The following is a 20,629-nucleotide window of genomic DNA, read 5'->3' as shown; positions in this document are numbered from 1 at the left end:
TCATTCATAGTTGGTGTCCTGTTTACATTCATCTTACTACTGAAAGTCATTTGTTTTAATGTGCCCCTTATTCAAGTCAGTAGTGCTCAGAAACAGACAGCAGTGAGTTTTTAAATGTGTTAGAATCCATAGTTGAATCCACGGCCGAATCCCAGTTATCATTTTCATTCTTTATTAAATAACCATTAAATGTTAGGTTCAGAATTCCTTTTGCTCTCTGATTCCTATTTTCCTTATAACTCTTCTCTCTCCTTCTTCATGCTCTCCATGCCTGCGAGTACACACACACCCTAAACTTCGTTTTAGAAAAGAATATGATTAGTGATTTCTGTGTGAAGGTATATTTTCCAAATTTTGGGCTTGAAACTCTACTGTTTGGTTATGTATTCAGTTTCCTTGTGGGATAACTATTAGATATTCGTGACTTTCATATGAAAAAAATCAGTGATCGGTTTTCAAATATTTTTGTCGATGACCAATTTTACAGTCCACATCACAGCCTAATGTGCACATATATACACATACAGTCCTATCTGAAACACAAGTTTCACAAAATAGCTATTCATCTTAATATATAGAGTGTACTTTTATATATTTCTAAATACATTTCACTTAGGGACGCCTGGGTGGCTCAGTCGTTAAGGGTCTGCCTTTGGCTCAGGTCATGATCCCAGGGTCCTGGGATCGGGCCCCGCATCGGGCTCCCTGCTCGGCGGGAAGCCTGCTTCTCCTTCGGCCACTGCCCCTGCTTGTGTTCCCTCTCTCTCTAACAAATAAATAAAGTCTTAACTTAAAGTATGTTTCACTTAAATAATTTGGTCATAACCAAGTTTAATATTTCATTTAAAGAATAATTTGGTTTATAAGTACCTATAAAATTGATTACATTACCTGATGATAGGTTGGATTTGCAGCTTTGGAAGCCATTGTTTTTGTTTTTTCATTTAAGGCCATATTGTTCTTATCTATGTCTAAGTATTTCCAATGTTGCACTTTCCCTAAGAAAAAAATACACACACACACACACACGTGTCCTAATATCTCAGGATACTAATGTGTTATTTGGTCATTTACGTTTTTCAGGGCTGTATGGACAGTTGGACACGTCAGTTCTTTGCAAACCTGCTGATTTTATGTTTTTGGCAGTGTCGTCTTGGGAAATTTTCTGGTTGTCCAGTTATGTCTTTTCTCTTGTTTATCACTTGCATCACTGTAGTGTGCTGCCAGAAAGGGTCAGATGTGATTTGTTTTTCAGTTTGGTTTTGAGGAGATTACCTTTGGAATATGGAAAACAGTCTCCAACATTGAATTGAAAATATAGATCTGAACTTAATTTAAAAAAAAAAAGGGCAGAGTTTTAAAACTGTATTTGAACTGAAAAAAAAAGATTATTTAACATAATTAGCCAAAACCACAACAAAAAGGTTACAGAGCTGCATTTTGGATCAATGAATGTGATTCTCAGTTTCCTGCCAGGGGAGGGCAATAAAGTAATTCGGTATCAAAAGCCTAGTTTCAGTAGATAGAAAATTAATTCTCAACCTTAAACTCCTGTGGGCTTTTTTTGAATCATTATTGATTAGACCTTACCTCCTACCTCAGGAGACAAAATGGTTGCAGTTAGGATTTAATAGTGCTTAGTTACAAAAGATCTTTTCTAGTATACTTTATTTTTAAAACAAAAATTGGTACAACCAGAAAACCTGCAAAAAGCAAGGGAACATGATATAAAATAAATCTTTATTGCTATTTTTTTGCAGTCATGTTTACCATAAGTTGTCCAACCAAGAATTATCCTCAACTGCATAATAAAAACTTAGTAGCATAGATAGTGAAATTTATATTGAGGGATAATTTTAATTCAGTTGTGTTTAAAGTGATGTATCCTGTTCTAAAAATGTACATTTTAATAAGTACTGCATGTGAAAAAGCCCTGGTCCCGTCAGGATGATCCTGAGGGACTCCAGCACTGAAGAAATAAGGAGAGAAGTTAGATTTTAATGTGAATATAAAAAAATAATGCTAATTCTGATACCTGAATGTTACTTGTGTATCTGATGTCATCATGGTACTATATTTTTTTTACAATATTTTTCTACATGGCTTCTTCTTGTCTCTGATGTATTTAATATATAACATTAGTTTCAGGTGTACAGCACAACTGTTGATATTTCTATGTATTGGAAAATGAGTACCACAGTAAGTCTCGATGTCATCATGGTACTATATTTTTGAATATTCTTATAGATCTGTTTTTTTTTGAAGACCATGCATTTGTCAAATGAAGACAAGAACGTGAGAGTATCTGTTATCTCAAGTTGTAATATTATTTTTATTGTCTTATCTTTTCTGATACAGCCTGAAAAAAATGAGAGTGAGCCAGGCAGCCAGAGGATAAAACCTGTTTTTATTGAGGATGCTAATTTTGGACGACAGATATCCTATCAACATGCCGCAGTCCATATTCCCACGGACATCTATGAGGGCTGTAAGTAAAAGAATTTAAAACAGCTGTTGGAATACCATGCTCTTGTCTGCCTTTTATATCTGATTTGGGGAAGGAAAAAAAAATGGGTTACCGTTTTGTTTACATATCATTTAAGAGTCTGTGGTCAACTCTGTATAAAAGAAGAAGTCTGATTTTAATGAGCGGTTCATGTTCTTAGAGCTTCACTATGTGAATATTTGCAGGAGAGTCTGCGTCCATTGGAGATGTCCTTCTATTATTGGGTAAATTCTGCCTTCCCTATTGCCATCGAAACTGAAAATTAATAGATAGACTTTTAAAAAATCAAAATTACATAGCACAAGTGCACACACACAAATATACAGAGTGTAAAGGCAGAGAGCGATACATTTTAGAAAATGCAGTTTTCAGTCCTATCTTAGGGTTTTCTGTATGTGTCTGCCTGCCTTACCCTAGGATATAGATAAAAAATACCCGCCTCTCCATATATTATGGGCTTAAGATAAATGCTGGGGAAAGACTAAAGAAATAGAGAACCACTGAGTGGAAGACTTGCTGGAGAAGCCTTCACTGACTGAAAGGGAGGGGCATAAGTTCCTTAGGACGATATAGGGCAGGGAGCTTGTACCAGTGGAGTGACAGAGATACCCTATATATTAGTAAGGTAGAGCCTGAGAATCTGACTAGGATAATCTGTTATCTATGAGGACTACCCAAGGCCCAGAAGGCAGGGTCTTCGTTCAGTCGTAGCTCTTGGCTCCTATGTTCGCCATTCTCTAATCAGTTTCTACTCTGCCTTCTTGCCTAAGTAGTTAGTAATAAGAAAGGACCATTTGAGATTTTTAAAAGTACTTTTCTTATATTCCCCTTAGAGAAGCTGTAGGGCAAATTGGGTGTCTAGAACTGCCTGGGTTCTGGAGCCAGATGGCCTGAGTTCAAAGCTAAATTTTTGCAGTTTTTTTTTTTTTTTAAGATTTTATTTATTTGAGAGACAGCACCAGGTGGGGCAGTGTGCACAGGGAGAGGGAAGAACAGACACCCTGCTGAGCAGGGAGCCTGAAGTGGGGTTCGATCCCGGGACCCCAGGGTCGTGACCTGAGCTGAAGGCAGATGCTTAAGCGACTGAACCACCCAGGTGCCCCTTTGCAATATTTTTTATTTTTTAAAAAGATTTTATTTATTTGACAGAGAAAGAGCCCACACAAGCCGGGGGAGTGACAGGCAGAGGGAGAAGTAGGCTCCCCCCTGAACAGGGAGCCCGATGTGGGGCTCAATCCCAGGACCCTGGGATCATGACCTAAGCTGAAGGCAGACGCCTAACGACTGAGCCACCCAGGCGCCCCTGCAGTATTTTTTTCTTAAGCAAATCCTTTAAATTTCTGGGCAAGCATTTTCTCGCCTGTAAAATGGAGATAAGATTACTAAACTAAAAGATGAGTGAGGATAAAGTAAGTTAATATACTTGTTTTCCAGCCTAGTAGTAGGTGCTATTTAAATGTTTTTTTGTTACTGTTAATTACAATTCAAGTTTATTTAAGCGCAGGGGACTAAGTACAGGGACTAATAATATAAATTATCATTTATATTTTGGATTCACTGTGAGATTGTTTAAAAGGGAATTTGAAATGCATATGTAATTCTTTTCATAACAGATTCCCTCTTGATCAAATTGTATTGTTTTTAATTTTAAAAAAGTACATAACGTTTTCTTCCTATCAATTCTTTTAAGATATTAAATGTATGATTTTTCTTTATTGATAAAAGAAACAAAATGATGTATATGGGTAGTTTCTGTTACATGAGAATTAAACGTAATTAGACTTCTTTACTGTTAATTCCAGGTTCTTTTAGGAATTACCTGGGATTTGGGTTCAGATTTCTTTTTTAAACTTTGATCATGGTGTACTTTTTAAAAGAATTATCTTGATATTTGCAATTACATTTTGTAATTGTTAAAACTATTCAGACAATATAAGCTGTATGATTATTTCTAATTTTTTAAAAAATTTTCATCCACCTTCATTTCAAATTTTTTTTTATCACCAATTGTTTTTTGGGTATGCCAACAAAATAATCTTACTACTTTTAAGATTATATCTTCCTATTGAATTCACGTTAGAAGAACACACTGGCTGGATATGGAAGTTTTGAGTCAATAATTTTTTGTCAATACTCTATGGATTTCCTGGCACTGTTTTTTTTTTTGTTTGTTTGTTTTTGTTTTTTTGTCCTCTATTACTATGTTGAAACATGAGGCCAACTTCAGTGTTTTCAATTTGTTAGAAAGCTGTCATTATTGTGTTTCTGTTTTGTTGCCTCATATTTGGAGATTTTTTTCCTTACTCCTGAAAATCAGTATCATTATCAAGAAGATACTCAAGTCACTGATTTTTTTTTTTTTAATAATCTATGGAACACTTTGTTAAAATATATATATTTGCATGGAAACTTATATGTAAAAGAAATTAAAACAAGAACCACTGTGACCGAAATAAATATGGCACAAATCAAACCCTACCTACTTAACCCCTTATGTTCTTGGGGAGGAGGTCTGTCCAGAATCAGTAGTCAAGATAGATTCTCTGAGCAAGTCCATAGATTATTGTTTGTCATTCCCAAAGAAAAGAAAAAGAATAAGTTTAAGTGTATTGCAGTTTTAATCTGCTTGCTCGTGGATTTAGAGGTTTGGGGAAGTTGGGATGGATGTTTTGAAGAGCTTTGTCTTTGTGCCGATTATGCCCACTTCTCCCCACCTTTGATAGGATAGAAAGAGCCAGTGGGTCACAGCACTGTTCTTGGCTGGACATGGGACCCTTCACTGATGAAACTTGGGAATGAGGGTTTGAGCATACTTACTGATTTGGGTGGCACATGAGATGTCTCTCTAAGGCCAGGAGATTACTTCCTGGTCTGGATGGCACATGAGACACCATTTCAGGCCCAGTATGGTATAGAGACTCCATTTCCTTGCTGGCCCACTCAGCCCAGTTCTCTCCCTTCAGATATACAAGATAATGAGGCTCTTCATACTTTCTCATTCACGTTCCTATAGAACGGTAAATCTTTTTTTTCCTTTCTGTAAAAAAATTCCCTTGCGGTTCAGGCAATCTCTTAGGGATTGTCAAGAAATCTTCAAATTTTTCATTCAGTTCTCAAGGAAGGATATGGATACTTTACACATTTTTAAAGTTTTTTTTTTTTCCGCCTCTAAAAAGCATATACCATGATGGCAAATTTTAATATAGCATACATATTTAACATAGAAAATTAAAGTGTCCAGCAGTCGCAGCTCCTGAAGCTAATCATGATTAACAGTTTGGAGCCATAGTCCTGTAGAATAACTTTAAATGCAGGAAGTAACGTCCAAATGAGATAGTTCGCACTGCTTTTCAACTTGCTTTTTCCTGAACTTAGAGATTCTTGTTAGAGTATTAGAAGGCTGCAAATAGAAAGATTTCTCCTCAGGAGTAGGTTACCCAGAAAAAAATAAAGTGATTGTGCTTAGTTTCTCAATGACATGTTTGAGAAATCAATGAAAAAAGGGATTTCTCATTTTTTCCATAGATAATTAGCACCTACTTTACCAGTCTAGTAAATTACCTTGTGCATACCTTTTATGAACAACAAGGGTCAGAAGACCCCACAATTCCATTGGCCTGGTTAATTAATAACACCACTGTTTTTGAATTAGTAGTTGCTTGATTCCATGCTAACCTTTTTTAATGTAGTATCTCCTTTATTTACTATGACATTGAGTAATTTTGAAGAAGGGAAAACTGAAGCAGTCTTTAAGGGAAGGCCGTATTAATAAGAGATGGGGTCAGACTTCAAATAAAGTCTAATTCCAATCTTTATATTTTTAATCACTATAATAAATGAAATTCTTGATATTTTACTTTTGAATTAATTTTAACTCTTATGTTATTTGGGAGACAGAATTGTCCACTGGAAATAGTAAGATAATGTGTTCTACATCACAGTCTTTATTTTCTTACTTTTTTTTCTTTCCCCCTCTTTGATTTTTTTTTTCTTTTCAGTTAAATCATATTCATAGTTAAAGTCTTCATCTGTTATATGCTGGAACAGACATGAAAATAGACACAAAGTGAATCTAAACATAATTTTAAAAATATTAATTGCGACATGGTATACATAGGTTTTTTTTTAGTGTATTTCAGAAGTTTCATATTTTATAAATGTTTTTCTTTCCAACTTAAACTATGTGTCCACATCTGCAGAAGATGATCTTAATAGTCTCAGGGAATAAAAAATACTTTGATTTTGAAAATGAGATAAAATATTTAAATAGGTGTTTTCAGAAGTCTAAGACATACTTGGGAACGTGTCTTAATTAAAAAAAGAGAAAGCTGTGTCTCGGATTATTTATTTAGTCTCATTTATCTCAATAGTGGCTCCTACCCCTTTGCTGAAATCTCATCAGTAAGACTCTGACCTCTCTGGCCTCAACTCTCTTAAAATTCATATTCCATGTTATGGGGTGTGTGAGTAAATGACACAGGAGTAAAATCAGAAATGTCAAGAAGATCTTGAAATTTAATGATTACCAGTATTCTTCATGCAGTTCATCGGAATATATCAGATTTACAGGATTGTTCTAGGTTTCCAAATTTAATAAATGTGAAAGCTTACTTTAATTGAGGCTTAACTGGAGGAAACAGCCTCTTCTAAGACTGTTGTGTGACTATATTCTCATAAGGAATTTCATGTTCTAATTTCTTAGAGGCAATTACTTCTTAAAGTCCCAAGAATTGAAATGGGATTATCTTTGCTCATTGATATATTTAAAGTTTTAGAGTGGTACATTTAATTAGAGCCGTATCTGAAAGTGTTCATTTTTGAGAATTTCACTGGTTGGTACTTTAATTTTAGAGGGCATTCAAGCCATACTTAATTTTCAGATCCAATTTCTGTGTTGGACTGTAAAAAAACAAACCTAGAAACTAGTAAAAGAAGGATTGAATATTCAGACAATTTGCTTTCAGTTACAGAACCTTATTTTTTAAATCACTTTAGATCCAAGTATAGGAAATGTCTTCATAGAATGCTCTATAGTCATCTATCAATAGAAGATTTTATAGAATTGTTATAGTTCCAAAGAATCTCAGTAATAAGGGAAAATAGTAACTCCAAATTGCATAACATTTTCAGGTATTCAATACTTTTGTCCTTACACTTACATTATAATGTAAGCAAGACAATTATTTCCATTTTAGAAATTGAAAAATGAACTTTTATCTTAAGGGAATATTCATTTTGATAAAGGAAGACAGAATTTTCAGGAATTGTTTTGTCTTTTAAAGTCTAACTTGCTTTACTAACAGTACTTCTTATAAATTGAACTACTTAAAATTACTAATACTGCAATTGCAATTTATCTTGCTGTTGATTTATTTTGTCTTTATAGCTACAGTATCTCAAATGATACCAGTATAAAAAATAGAGGAAAAAGCTGCCCTACCTTTGCTGACAATTGTATAGATAGCTTTTCAGTCTTTATAAATTTTAACAACAAATGTATTTCAAGAAACAGACATCATTTATTTATAGAGTGCTAATTAATAGTTTACATTGGTTTTAAACAACTCATTTTGTTATTCCAACAAGTAACAATGTGGGTAATATCTCTTTTATAGTTTTAAGAAAGTTAATATTTTAATTGATTGGCATCCTCAAAATAAGGCGGTCTGACTTTATAGCTTCAGTAGTTGTAAAGATAGATGAAAACTTAAAAAAAAAAAATTTGCTCTTGGGCAAAAGGCTGGATTCACAAGTCTCATTTTTTTTCAACAAAGCATAGTCTATGTGAAAAGATTTCACTGGCTTGATGTTACTTTATATTATTGCTTCACCAAATACATTTTGTAAGAAGAAACTTTACGTAATAAAGTAAGTAATGAAATACTTTCAGTGTATAGTCTTAGTTTTTAAATTGTAATTAACTTAGAAATAAAGTTTGCCCCATATGTCGTTTCTTTAATGAACTGAAATTAAAGAGTAAAAGTGTGAGTTCTTGGATAAGTGATTTGAAGGAAATGCAACCATGGGGAATAGAATTATTTGATGTAATTTAGAATGATTAATATGAGTAAGGTAGATTACTTTGGATGTAACTGGTTTGGTTATAACCAAAGTAGATTTTGTAAAAAGTTAACAAAAAAGGACAAGAGCTATCAACTCTAGAGCTAAATTGTTTTTTCACTTAGTGTTTGGTTTTGAAATAAGCATTCTCTTCTTTTGACTGTAGTGATTGCTGATACATTTTGATTTGTTATCTCGTGAGTATATATCTTTCATCTGTATTTGGCATATTTAACAAATATTTTGAATTATTTATGGGATAGCTCAGAAAAATAAAAAACCTGTAGACAAAAATCAAAGTTGTGCTCTGTTCTCAAAGTACCAAATAATATATATTATATTTATATGTGCTAAGAAAAATAACACTTTTATAATATAGCAGTATTATAGGTTTGAGGTAAGATGTTATTAACTGTCTCATGTTAGGGTAGAAATCTAGGAAAGTTCACGATAAGATAACCTGGACCACATTAGTTTTATTAAACATGGTATTATTGAATTACTTCAAAAGCAGCCAATAAAGTGAAAGTTGACTAATTTGCAATTAGTTTCAGATATGTTCAATATGTATCATGAGTAGAAAAATTATAAAATATTCTCTTTATTCTGCCTATAGTGGGGTGGAAGTGGAACATAAAATGAACAAATAAACAATAGAATGGGCTACATGATAGAATAATGTTCTGTATAAAAATAGGGCAGGGCTATACGTAGTTACTGGGTTAGGAGTGGGGAGTTGGTATTTTAAAATAGATAAAGGAAGGCCTTGAGGATTGGACAGCAGAGGCCTTGCCATATATGGCCTAATGGATAATTGCAAAGGCTTTGCTTTTTACTGATACTGTTATAGTTCAGTATGCTTTAACAAAATACCATAGACTGAGTGGCTTAAACAGTAGATATTCTTACAGTTCTGGAGGTTGTGAAGTCCAAGATCAAGGTGCTGGTGGATTTGGTTCCTAGTGAGGGTTCTCTGTCTGGTGTGCAGATGGCCACCATCTTGCTCTGTGCCCGAATGACCTTCTCTTCATACATGTGGAGAGAGAGTGCATGCGAGAGAGCTGTGATCGCTCTTCCTCTTCTTATGGGGACCCTAATCTTACTACTCTCTTACTACTCTGTAGTAAGAGAGTACTTACTCTGTAGTAAGTCTCTCATGACTTCCCAAAGGCCCCACTTCTAATGCTGTCACATGGGGATTAGGGCTTCCACCTAGGAATTTTGGGAGGACACAAACATAGAAGCTGCGTGGAGGTAATGAAGGTAAAATGAGCTGATAAGGTTGGGCCCCGAATCTTATAGAGTTGGTGGCCTTATAAGAAGAGGTTTTTATATGTACTCACACAGAGAAAAGGTCATCTGAGGACATAAGAAGGCAGCTGTCTGCAAGCCCAGAAAGAATGCTATCACAGGAATTCAAAAAGGCAATCACCTTGATCTTTGATTTCTCAGCCCCAGAACTGTGAGAAAATAAATTTCTCATTTAAGCCACCCAGTCGGTGGTATTTTGTTATGGCAGGCAGAGCTGACGAAAATGCAAATTTATTTCCTGAGGGGAAAAAGTGCTATAGTTTTTAACTCAGGGCTTAAAAGAATAAAAAACAAGGTATGAAAAAATTGTGTTGGATATTTCATACTTTGTACTGAAAGACAATAGTTGAGAAATCTTTGGCTGCTATATTTGGATTTACAAGCCCCCCCCTTTTTTTTTTCATTTTAATTCAGAATTGCAGTTTCTGTGCTTGCCCTTGAAGCACTTGTGCCTTGGAAACCAATTAATGTTTACCAAACTCAATAGATGAGTAGATCTGATTGGAATGACAGTGAATTTACAATTCTAACCCTCTGTAGTAATGATTAGATTGATCACTTTCATGGAGAATTCCCTAAGTTATTTAGTGGATATGTAGGCTTTGCAGATACAGAGATTGAAATTTATAGTTACTGAAGTGTGGTTTTGTTTGATTTTTGTTTTGTCACATTTAAAAGACGGCAGAAGACTGTTCTAACAACCTGATTGTCTAGTCATTCGATCATGGAGCCCAGTATCCAGGACGGTGCTGACAAATTGTTTACCGTTCTGTGCAGATAATGTTCTGTGCACACTACAAATAGATTACATTTTGGAACACTCTGTTCATTGATTACATTTTGGAACACTGTTCCTGGTTCAATTTTCAAAGCTTCTCGGTCCCTTAATTGAAACTTGAAGGATATTTTAACCCATTAAGATATTTGGAACTGTAAAAATCTGTAGATCTCATTAAAAATAAAGTTGTAAATTAGCTCTAGAGGGAGCTCCTATTGCAAGGTTCACTCACCTCTTAGACGTTTATAAAGGTGGTTGCTTCTGTCTTTTGTATCACCTGCCATGTTATTGACAACTACTCTATTTCTAGCAGAATTTTTCTGGCATGTTCTAAACAAAATTTAAGTTGTTTTACCCAGTATTTTCCTTTTTTTTTTAAGATTTTATTTATTTGAGAGAGAGCACGAGAGGGAAGAGGGTCAGAGGGAGAAGCAGACTCCCTGCTGAGCAGGGAGCCCGATGCGGGACTTGATCCCGGGACTCCAGGATCATGACCTGAGCCGAAGGCAGTCGCTTAACCAACTGAGCCACCCAGGCGCCCCAGTATTTTCCATTTTATACATGTCACATTAACGTCTCTCAAGTATATATTTCATTTATTTCACTTAATCTCTTAATTCATAAAATTTTATACTAATGACAAGTGGGCATAATACTTTTGATAAAATTTGTAAGTCACTTTGTTCTATGGGAATCACTTTGTTGTACAAGTGTGACACATGGTTTGTTGTGAAAATCTAACTTTATTTTGTTAGCCTCCTACACTTTTTCAGTCAATGACTGTGGATAAAAGTGACTTTGTAATAATAAAGTGGCCTTGGTCACCTTAAGTCCTAAAAACAGTTTAAAAAGTTTCAATTCAGAAATTAAAATGTGTATTCCCATGTAATAGTCAGAATTCCCAGTTTGACTTAGTATCTATTAACTCTTCCTCCCTCCCCTAGATGAGAGCTAATGGGAGCCTACAGTAGAAAAGGGGCCAACAGGGTGAGCATTTCCTAGCCATTCTCTGAATTTTACCCCCACCAGTTAGAAGCAAGGAAAGGAAAGGAAAGGAAGAAGATCCTTGTGGCTGGGCTGGGTGGCTTTAGGGCAGACATGGGTAGATGATAGAACTTAGGGATAATTTAAACTCTTCCTTTTGAGGAGCAATTTTGTGGGTTATTGAGACATTTCTTGCTGGGTTCTTCTCTTCTGTAGTTCATTTGATTGAGCAGACACACATCTTTATATGGTGAGAACTTAATGCTAGTTGATTCCATAGCCCTAGGTAGCATTTTAGATTGGCCTCCCCAGAACCAGCTAGAGTACTATAGGGCAATAGTAATATCTACATGCTTCATGCTGGTCTTAGCAGATGCTACCAAGTCAGTCAAAATTGGGGCATAAAATGTTGCATAGTTCATAATGTTTTACTGTATGTTTCTTATACTACATTTCATTACAAAATTTTTCTCTTCTTATTGCCTATTTGGCCAAATGGAAATTCTCCTGTTCTTGGGAGCCTCATGAAGAATGTCCTCTAAGTCAAGAGTACTTAGAAAGGTGTTTAAAAAATTTTTGTCAACATACATGGTTGATTTTGATACTGAATTAAATGTAAACCTCATCTAATTAGACTAACATCCTTGTGTAGATCACATAAATCCCAGCTCTTGGTCTAGCATGCATATATCTCACTAAGGAATATCCTAGATCTTCACTTCTTTTCAGAGCCGATATTTCTCAGTGCTCTTTCTTAAGGGAGAGATCAAATATTATACAACAGGTTTATTAAATGTCCTCAACTCCTATTTGTTTTTCATATCTTACTGGGATTGGGAGCTGTGTTAAAAAGATATCCTGTGATTTTTTTTTTTCATGTATGAACAAGAATAGGAATTTGCAAAAGGTCCAGTTATCGCTACACTTTTGCTTATAGTTGAGTGGGAACAACAAATAAAAATTCACTGTTCTTTTTGTTTCTATAGAGAAATTTGAGAGGGAACATAGAAGCATGGTATGAAACGATGTGTGTACAATGCCATCCTCTGTAAACTTGATAGCTGGAAATCAGAAGTGTACTTAGCTAGCTTTCTATGATGCATATAACAAGTGACAGGCCATTCAAAGGTTGAAGAAGAGAGATAATGAAATCTTAAATTAGAATAGCTTTCCAAACAGACTGACAGTACTGTTCACAGCAAATTAAAAAGGGATTGACAGTTGGAGAGAAAATGGAGGCCTGGAATTTGAGATGAGAATTTTTTAATCATCTGGCATTTTGCCTCATGTATAAAATCTTAGCAGAATTCTCCCTAGAGATAAAAAGGCACTTGAAAGATCTTTCTAAAGTCCTATTAGAAAAGAAAGATTTTGAATGGACTCAAGATTCCAACACTATTTTGTCTCAAGATAGAAAGCTCGTATTTTAAAAGTTCAGGGGCTGTGAGCTACACGAATATTGAAATGGGATTTAGTCAGTACTTAGTAGAGCAAATGAAGTTATATTTTAATTTAATGAATAATATGCAACCCTTTTAAAAAGATAGTGCTTAAGGTATATACTGTTGGAAAGATATAGTGATAAAGGCCTTGCTCGTTGTTTCATTCCTGTGTAAAAGTTGTTTTTGTTTCTTGTCAATGATAGTAAGTAGAAGCTGGGAGAAGTTCCTTATTAGCTCCCATGGACGCTGGGGCCGTTTCTTGTTTCCTATTTGCCTGGTCTGGAACATGATTGAAGAAATGTTCCATTACTACACTTCCAAGTATATGAAGACCCGTTGTTGTTTTTGTACTTTCTTGGTAATCACTGTCAATGATGTGGAAGTGATCAGCAATTATTAGTCCACTTGGAATATAGAAAATAAGACCCTAGGAGAGTTACACAAATAGTGGAAGGCTTTATTTTTCAAAGAAACTAATCTTGTATTCAGTGGTATGTTTAATTTTTTACATTTTAAAGATTTGAGAGAGGAGAGAGAGAGAAAGTGCGCATGCCCACACGTGTGTGGGAGGAGGGGCAGAGACAGAGGAAGAGAGAGAATTGTCAAGCAGACTCCCTGCTCAGTGCGGAGCCTGACCCGGGGCTTGATCTCCAGACGGTGAGATCATGACCTGAGCCAAATCAGGAGTCGGCTGTTTAACTGACTGAGCCACCCAGATGCCCCTCAATGGTATTTTTAATACTTAAAATGATTTCTCTATTTAATTTTGATCTTTTGTAAATCAGAGGGCATCCTTAACCCATAGAAGAACATCCTCATTACAGAATAATCTAATTTTTGGACCTTCTTTCCTTATCAGCTCCACCCCAAAGCTAAGAAACAACTGACAAAAACTAGTGTTTCAGGAATTTTTCAGTACACACATGCCACCTTTTCCCACTTCTAATGGAAAGGTTAATGGAAAAAAATGTTTTATCCCCAGTATTTTTGTCATTTATTGTTGAAGTTTTTGTATTATCCAATATAAAATAACATACTTTTATAAAATTGTTTTCTTGGGGTGTCTGGGTGGCTCAGTTGGTTGAACATCTGCCTTCAGCTCAGGTCATGATCTCCTGGGATTGAGCCCCAAGTGTGATACCCTGCTCTGCTTCTGTGCATTCTCTCTCTCTCTCTGTCTCAAATAAGTAAAATCTTAAAAAAAAAAAAAATTTACTTTCTAAATGTGAACAGCTTTTAAGAAATAATTTTGCATATGTAATAGTTACTTCTGGTATTTTGACCTAAAAATTCCTTTTTGTAATTAGCTTCAATACCAGTTTTCTAGTCTAGAGAATAAAAAATAATTACCATATTAAACAGCCAAATTTTTTCATCACACATAATTCTAAAAGATTGATAGCTATTTGAAAGATAATTCCTGAAAGGGCCAAAATGTTTGTCATCAGTTTAAAATATAATTCCAAATGAGGATCTACAAAAATATTTGAGAAATAGAAACTTTTCTCAAGTATCTAATTGATAGAAGTGAGTGATAGCCATCTATAATATTAAAAGACCATGCAAATATTAGGTATATAATCATCTTAATGCAGAAAGCTATTTATTTTAGTTGTAGTGAAGTCACTGATCATATTTATTTGTATTTCACTTGTATTACAGTTTGTTTTTTAAACCCAGTGCTGTTAAAATCTTCTCTTAAGAGTCTAAATTTATTCAACTTACTATATTTTTTTATTCTCAGAAGGATGCTCTAGGTTGTTTTTGAAGATTTTTGAAAAATTTCTGAAGTAGAAAAATTGAGAAGTCCTACAGTGGTGAAGTTTCGAGTACAATGGATAGCCTTTGATAGAAATGGAAAATGGTACCAAAATTAAAAAAAAAAATTAAGGGGTAGGGAAATTTTAAAATGATGAAAGGAAAATGATAGTCCAGTGAATATTTAAATTAACAGTGATTTAGCAAAAATAAAGTTGGCATTTGGGAGAATATTTTAATACATACCATAGTACTTACCTCAAAGTTCTGTTAAGAGGATTAAAAGAAAGCACATAAAAAAAAGCAGACCACTGTTAGATGAGTGTTAAAATCTATCGTATTATATCAGCAGCCCTCATTTTTCTAAGAAAATTTAGCTATAGGCATGCCTGGGTGGCTCAGTTGGTTAAGCGTCTGCCTTCAGCTCAGGTCAGGATCTCAGGGCTTGGGATGGAGCCCCAGATAGGGCTCCGCACTCAGCGGGGAGTCTGCTTGAGGTCCTCTCCCTCTCCTTCCCTGTCTGCCTTTCCCCATTCATGTTCTCTGTCTATTTCTCTGTCTCTTTCTCCCTCTAATAAATAAATAAATCTTAATTTATACCTGTTTTTTTAATTTTAATCTTAGTTTAATGAAAATGTCATCTAGAAGTTCTTAACGTGTAATTGAGCACATATACATATTGTCTTACTCATTTGAGTTAAAAGAAATCAATGTTTTAATAAACAATAAAACAGGATGAATTATAGAATTAAATTCGAGTATCAGTGAACTAAGTTAGAATTATTTGATGTTGATTAGTTTCTTTTTGTAGCTCTTTGGTGAAGGTTATTACCATATCCTGTGTAGTTTGTGAACATGAACTTCAGCAAATTTTGATATTTTAGTATTTTAATGAATAGACTGTGAGTCTGAAACTCTGAATTTGAAAGTATATTTACTTTGAAAGACAAAGTTTTTAATTTGCAGTCTTTTCTGTAATAAGTGGTGTTTTTTCAGGGTTGATAAGATTTTAATCTTTAAAGTGCAGTTAAGTTTACTGAATATAAATGATAAAGTATTTTGCTACATAGTTTACTGAATATAAATGATAAAATATTTTGCTACATAGGCCAATTCTTAAGAGTGGCATTAGCCATACCTATCTGGGTATTTAGGTATATTTTACTCATAGGGCATTACATAAATTGTTTCTATCTTTTTCTAAAGGCTATGCTAAGATTGAAAGTGATCTGTTTTTATGTATTCTCAGAAAATCTGAATAAATGTAAACTAGTTTACAAGAATCTAATTGTATAACTGGTACTGATTTATACAGAGAATGAGAAAATCCGAATATAAGAATGAAAATAAGGCTGTTAAATAACTGACTCATGGCATTTTGTATGTTACAGTATTTCAGCAAACTATAAGCTATATGTAGTGACCATTAGGAATTAGGTAGAAGAGTTATTTGGACTATGTGTCACATAATAGCATATTCACAATATTTTAATATTTCATCTCTACCTTTCAAGAATTTCAATATGTGGCCAGTTTTTTTCCTCTTTATCAGAGCAACCTTCTCCATGGAACCATGTTCCACAGATGATTCCAAAGACAGTCCTGACTCAGCCTTTTATTAGGTTGTTCCTTTTGTGTTCTTCTATATAAATCGTAATTAAAAGAGAAGCCATGATTGTCTAGTTTATAAGTTATGTTTTTAATAAAGTTAAAAATAATCATTCCATGAATGCACTTTTAATGAGTGTTTTGTGCTAAATGCCAGAGCTTAGTAGAGACTGCATTGCTTATCTGTATCTGAGTCTCTCTTTCAGACAAATTGAAGGATACCTTTTCCTTCCTGCCATTAGTACTTGACAGGTGCTGCCCAGTGGGTTATGGTGGTAGTGCTGTGTGTGGCTTTTCAGCTGGTAAATTTCAATGTCTGCATTAGATTTTCTGGAACTCTCTTCCCTCCACATGACCGTATGGGTGGAAATGGATGAAACTTGCATCAGTCTAAGGCCCTGAGTTGAATGAGTACATACTGCACTGACTAACCCCTCTTCCATACCTGGATCCCACTAACAATAAGCTATGGGTTTGTAGGATGAGTGAGGAAAAACACACAAACTACTTTGATGTTTTACCCACTAAAATCACATACATATTATATGCATGTAAATATTCATATACACTCACTCACATATTAACTATATTCTGATAATTATGCCTACCTAAGCTCTAAAATATCCCTCTTCTACTTACCTTTGTGTCATCATTCTATTTATAAAATGACTAACTACCTGGCTTCTTCTGCTTCTTAGGATTTTTCCCCTAAATATTTGAAAATTGGAATTTTATTTTTTTTATTTTTTTAAAGATTTTATTTATTGAGAGAGAGTGAGAGGGGGAGAGAGAGCATGAGAATGGGGGAGGGCCAGAGAGAGAAGCCAACTCCCCGCTGAGCAGGGAGCCTGATGGGGGACTCGATCTTGGGACTCCGGGATCATGACCTGAGCTGAAGGCAGATGCTTAATTATCTGAGCCACCCAGGTGCCTGAGAATCAGAATTTTAATCTCAAAGTTTGTCCTCAAAATAATTTTTTTTTTTTAAAGATTTTATTTATTTGACAGAGAGACAGCAAGAGAGGGAACACAAGCAGGAGGAGTGGGAGAGGGAGAAGCAGGCTTCCCCCGGAGCTGCGAGCCCGACGCGGGGCTTGATCGCAGGACCCTGAGATCATGAACCGAGCCGAAGGCAGACACTTAACGACTGAGCCACCCAGGTCCCCCTCCAAAATAAATTTTAAAGCCTGATATTTACCAAATATTAAATCCCTTATCAAACAGATTTTTCTACAGCTATAAAACAAATGTCACTTTTATTCTCTTATTCTCAATCTTTTATTCTGTTTTTCTTTCTTTAATCGAGATTTTTAAAATATGACTGTTTAGGGAAAATAAAAACTCAGAGCTTTCTCTCTTAGGACATTGAATGATAGGTTAATTTCAGACTGACTGTTTTAAATCCACATTTTTGTTCATTTCCAAGTCAACAGTGAAATTGAGGTATTATAAAAATACATAAATCCTACATGTTGAAATGATAGTCTCTAATTTATCAGTTTGTTTTAAAAAACTCAAAATTAAATTATTACCATATGTGATGTTAACTACCCTTCCCACTGACATGATTAGACTGTTGATAATTTATGACAAAATATAATTGAACTAACATGTACATTGTACTCATTAGGCTAGAAGGCATTTTCAAAATAAGAGATTTAAGTTTAACCTGGGTTAGTTGGCTATAAGGAATATACATATATAAAGAATACAGATTTTTTATATATTTAATTACATATTGAAATATTTTTTTTTTTAAGATTTTATTTATCTTTTCATGAGAGACAGAGGGAGAGAGAGCGAGAGAGAGAGAGAGAAGCAGAGGGAGAAGCAGGCTCCCAAAGAGCAGGGAGCCCGATGCGGCACTCGATCCCAGGACCCTGGGATCATGACCTGAGCCGAAGGCAGACGCTTAACCATCTGAGCCACCCAGGCTCCCCATATTGAAATATTTCTATCAAGTCTTATAATCAGAAAGTGTTAATGGAAATTGAAAAAATAAAGGTTTTCAGTGGGTCAAATTGGAATAATATATGCCTTCATGATTTTCAATGTAATGATGAACTATGTTTAAAAGGTGCATTTTGGAGCTTTTAGGTTTTCATTTGTTTTGTGAGTTCTTTGTCTAATTTGGCATTTTACTGGTTTTCATTAGTTGAATTTATGGGGAAATAATGAAGACATCTATGTGTGGCCCATCATCTTCTGTCCACATCCCCAAGATTTTGGCCATGCTGAGTTCAGACCTTCTATAGTGGTAAAGGTACAGAAGGATGATTTGGTACAGTGAAAGATGAAAATTCTGTTGTGACCAAGACATTCTTAATTTCAAACTTAATTCTTTTAGTACATATGGTAGTACACGTGCATAGTTACTTTCTTCAGATTTTCATTTTATGTTAGTGTACAGTTACTACAAAATTGATCTATTCATATAATCATACAAATACCCAGAAGAATCCCTGAGGATAGGAGTCTATAAAGGAAGGTTATATTTACATATGTGTTATATCTGCACTTACATTTGTGTTTGGTATAAATAGTAAGGTATAGATTTCAATGTAAAAGAGTGCCAACTATTTAAATTTCATTTTTATCTTAAATATATAACCATAAACTCCTGGTCTTAACTATGATTTATACATTTCAAAAATGATAAGTTTTAAAATTTTCTAAGCTCTATTTAGAGAATGACACTAAAGCATTTGCTAGAAAAATAAAAACTGTTTGAAATATTCTGAAAATTGAAATTTAAAATACCATTTCAAATCTTAATCCTGATTTTACTTTGTATAAATGCACAGATGTATACATTTCATATACGTGTAGCATTTGAGTGTAGAACTTTTTCCAGCAAACTGCATTGTTTGAAATTTCATTTAAAAATACCTTAAGCCTAGGGGCACCTGGGTGGCTCAGTCGGTTAAGCGTATGCTTTTGGCTCAGGTCATGATCTCGGAGTCCTGAGATCGAGCCCTGCATTGGGCTCCCTGCTCTGGAGGGGGGAGTCTGCTCTTCCCCCTTTCTCTCCCCCTCTACACCACTTGTGTGCCCTCTCTATCTATCAAATAAATCTAAACAAAAAAGCCCAAAAACCTTAAGCTAGGGAAGAAAGTATCCTCCCATAGTCTATATTTTGATGTTGATAGCATAAATGTCAACTTTTTCTGAGCTAAGGGAAATAATTGTTTAGAAGTGGACATAACAATGTTCATGAATTTTAGAGAAGGTTTCGTTTTAATGAACACATTTTTATGCTCAACTAGTAATACCTGTGAAAGATTTATTAAATAAAAGATGCTAAATTCTAGATGATAACAGATTTTATTTGGGGCACCTGGGTGGCTCAGTCGTTAAGCGTCTGCCTTCGGCTCAGGTCATGATCCCAGGGTCCTGGGATTGAGCCCCGCATCGGGCTCCCTGCTCCGCGGGAAGCCTGCTTCTCCCTCTCCCACTTCCCCTGCTTGTGTTCCCTCTTTCGCTGTGTCTCTCTGTCAAATAAATAAATAAAATCTTTAAAAAAAAAATAACAGATTTTGTTTTATTTTTTTAAAGATTTGAGAGAGTGAGAGGGAGAGTGTGAGCAGGGGAGGAGAAGGAGGAGAAGCAGACTCCCCTCTGAGCAGGGAGCCCAATGTGGGGCTCCATCCCAGGACCCTGGGATCATGACCTGAACTAAAGGCAGACACAACCTACTGAGCCACCCAGGCGCCCCAATAACAGGAGATATTAAAATTTGGTTTAAAAAATAGTAAATTTCCTATAAAATGGTAAGATGGGTTCCAACTGGTGGAAAGATCACTGGGCACATCTTTGGAAGGAAGGGAATACATTTGCATGCAAGAGAAGCTTTAAGAATTACAAAGAGGGCGCCTGGGTGGCTCAGTTGGTTAAGCGACTGCCTTCGGCTCAGATCATGATCCCGGAGTCCTGGGATCGAGTCCCACATCGGGCTCCCGGCTCAGCGGGGAGCCTGCTTCTCCCTCTGACCCTTTCCCCTCTCATGCTGTTTCTTTCTCTCTCTCTCTCAAATAAATAAATAAAATCTTAAAAAAAAAAAAAAGAATTACAAAGAAATAGTAAGTTGAACTGTAATGTCATTATATTTGGAATTTCCAAAGGCATAAAAAATGTTTTTTTTCTGTCCTCACACACACACAAAAATTTGTTTGAAGTTTTGAC

The 20,629-nt window shown here is 35.1% G+C and overlaps 1 protein-coding gene across 7 annotated transcripts in view; it reads left to right on the top strand.

Moving 5' to 3' along the window:
* Positions 1 to 20,629, top strand: part of CACNA2D1 (calcium voltage-gated channel auxiliary subunit alpha2delta 1) — a 474,147-nt gene that overhangs the window by 308,727 nt on the left and 144,791 nt on the right. For all 7 annotated transcript variants that reach the window (XM_028118805.2, XM_028118819.2, XM_028118796.2 and 4 more), the window contains exon 6: positions 2,359 to 2,488. In XM_028118805.2, the coding sequence (XP_027974606.2) occupies positions 2,359 to 2,488 (130 nt within the window). The remainder of the gene's footprint in view (positions 1 to 2,358; positions 2,489 to 20,629) is intronic.

Source organism: Eumetopias jubatus, unplaced genomic scaffold (genome assembly GCF_037043125.1).
Source record: "Eumetopias jubatus isolate StellerSeaLion01/CBP00866 unplaced genomic scaffold, mEumJub1_p1.0 scaffold_14, whole genome shotgun sequence".
NCBI classification, from domain to species: Eukaryota; Metazoa; Chordata; class Mammalia; order Carnivora; family Otariidae; genus Eumetopias; species Eumetopias jubatus.
The sequence above is the reverse complement of the archived record's forward strand: the minus strand, read 5'-3'. Positions and strand labels throughout refer to the sequence as shown.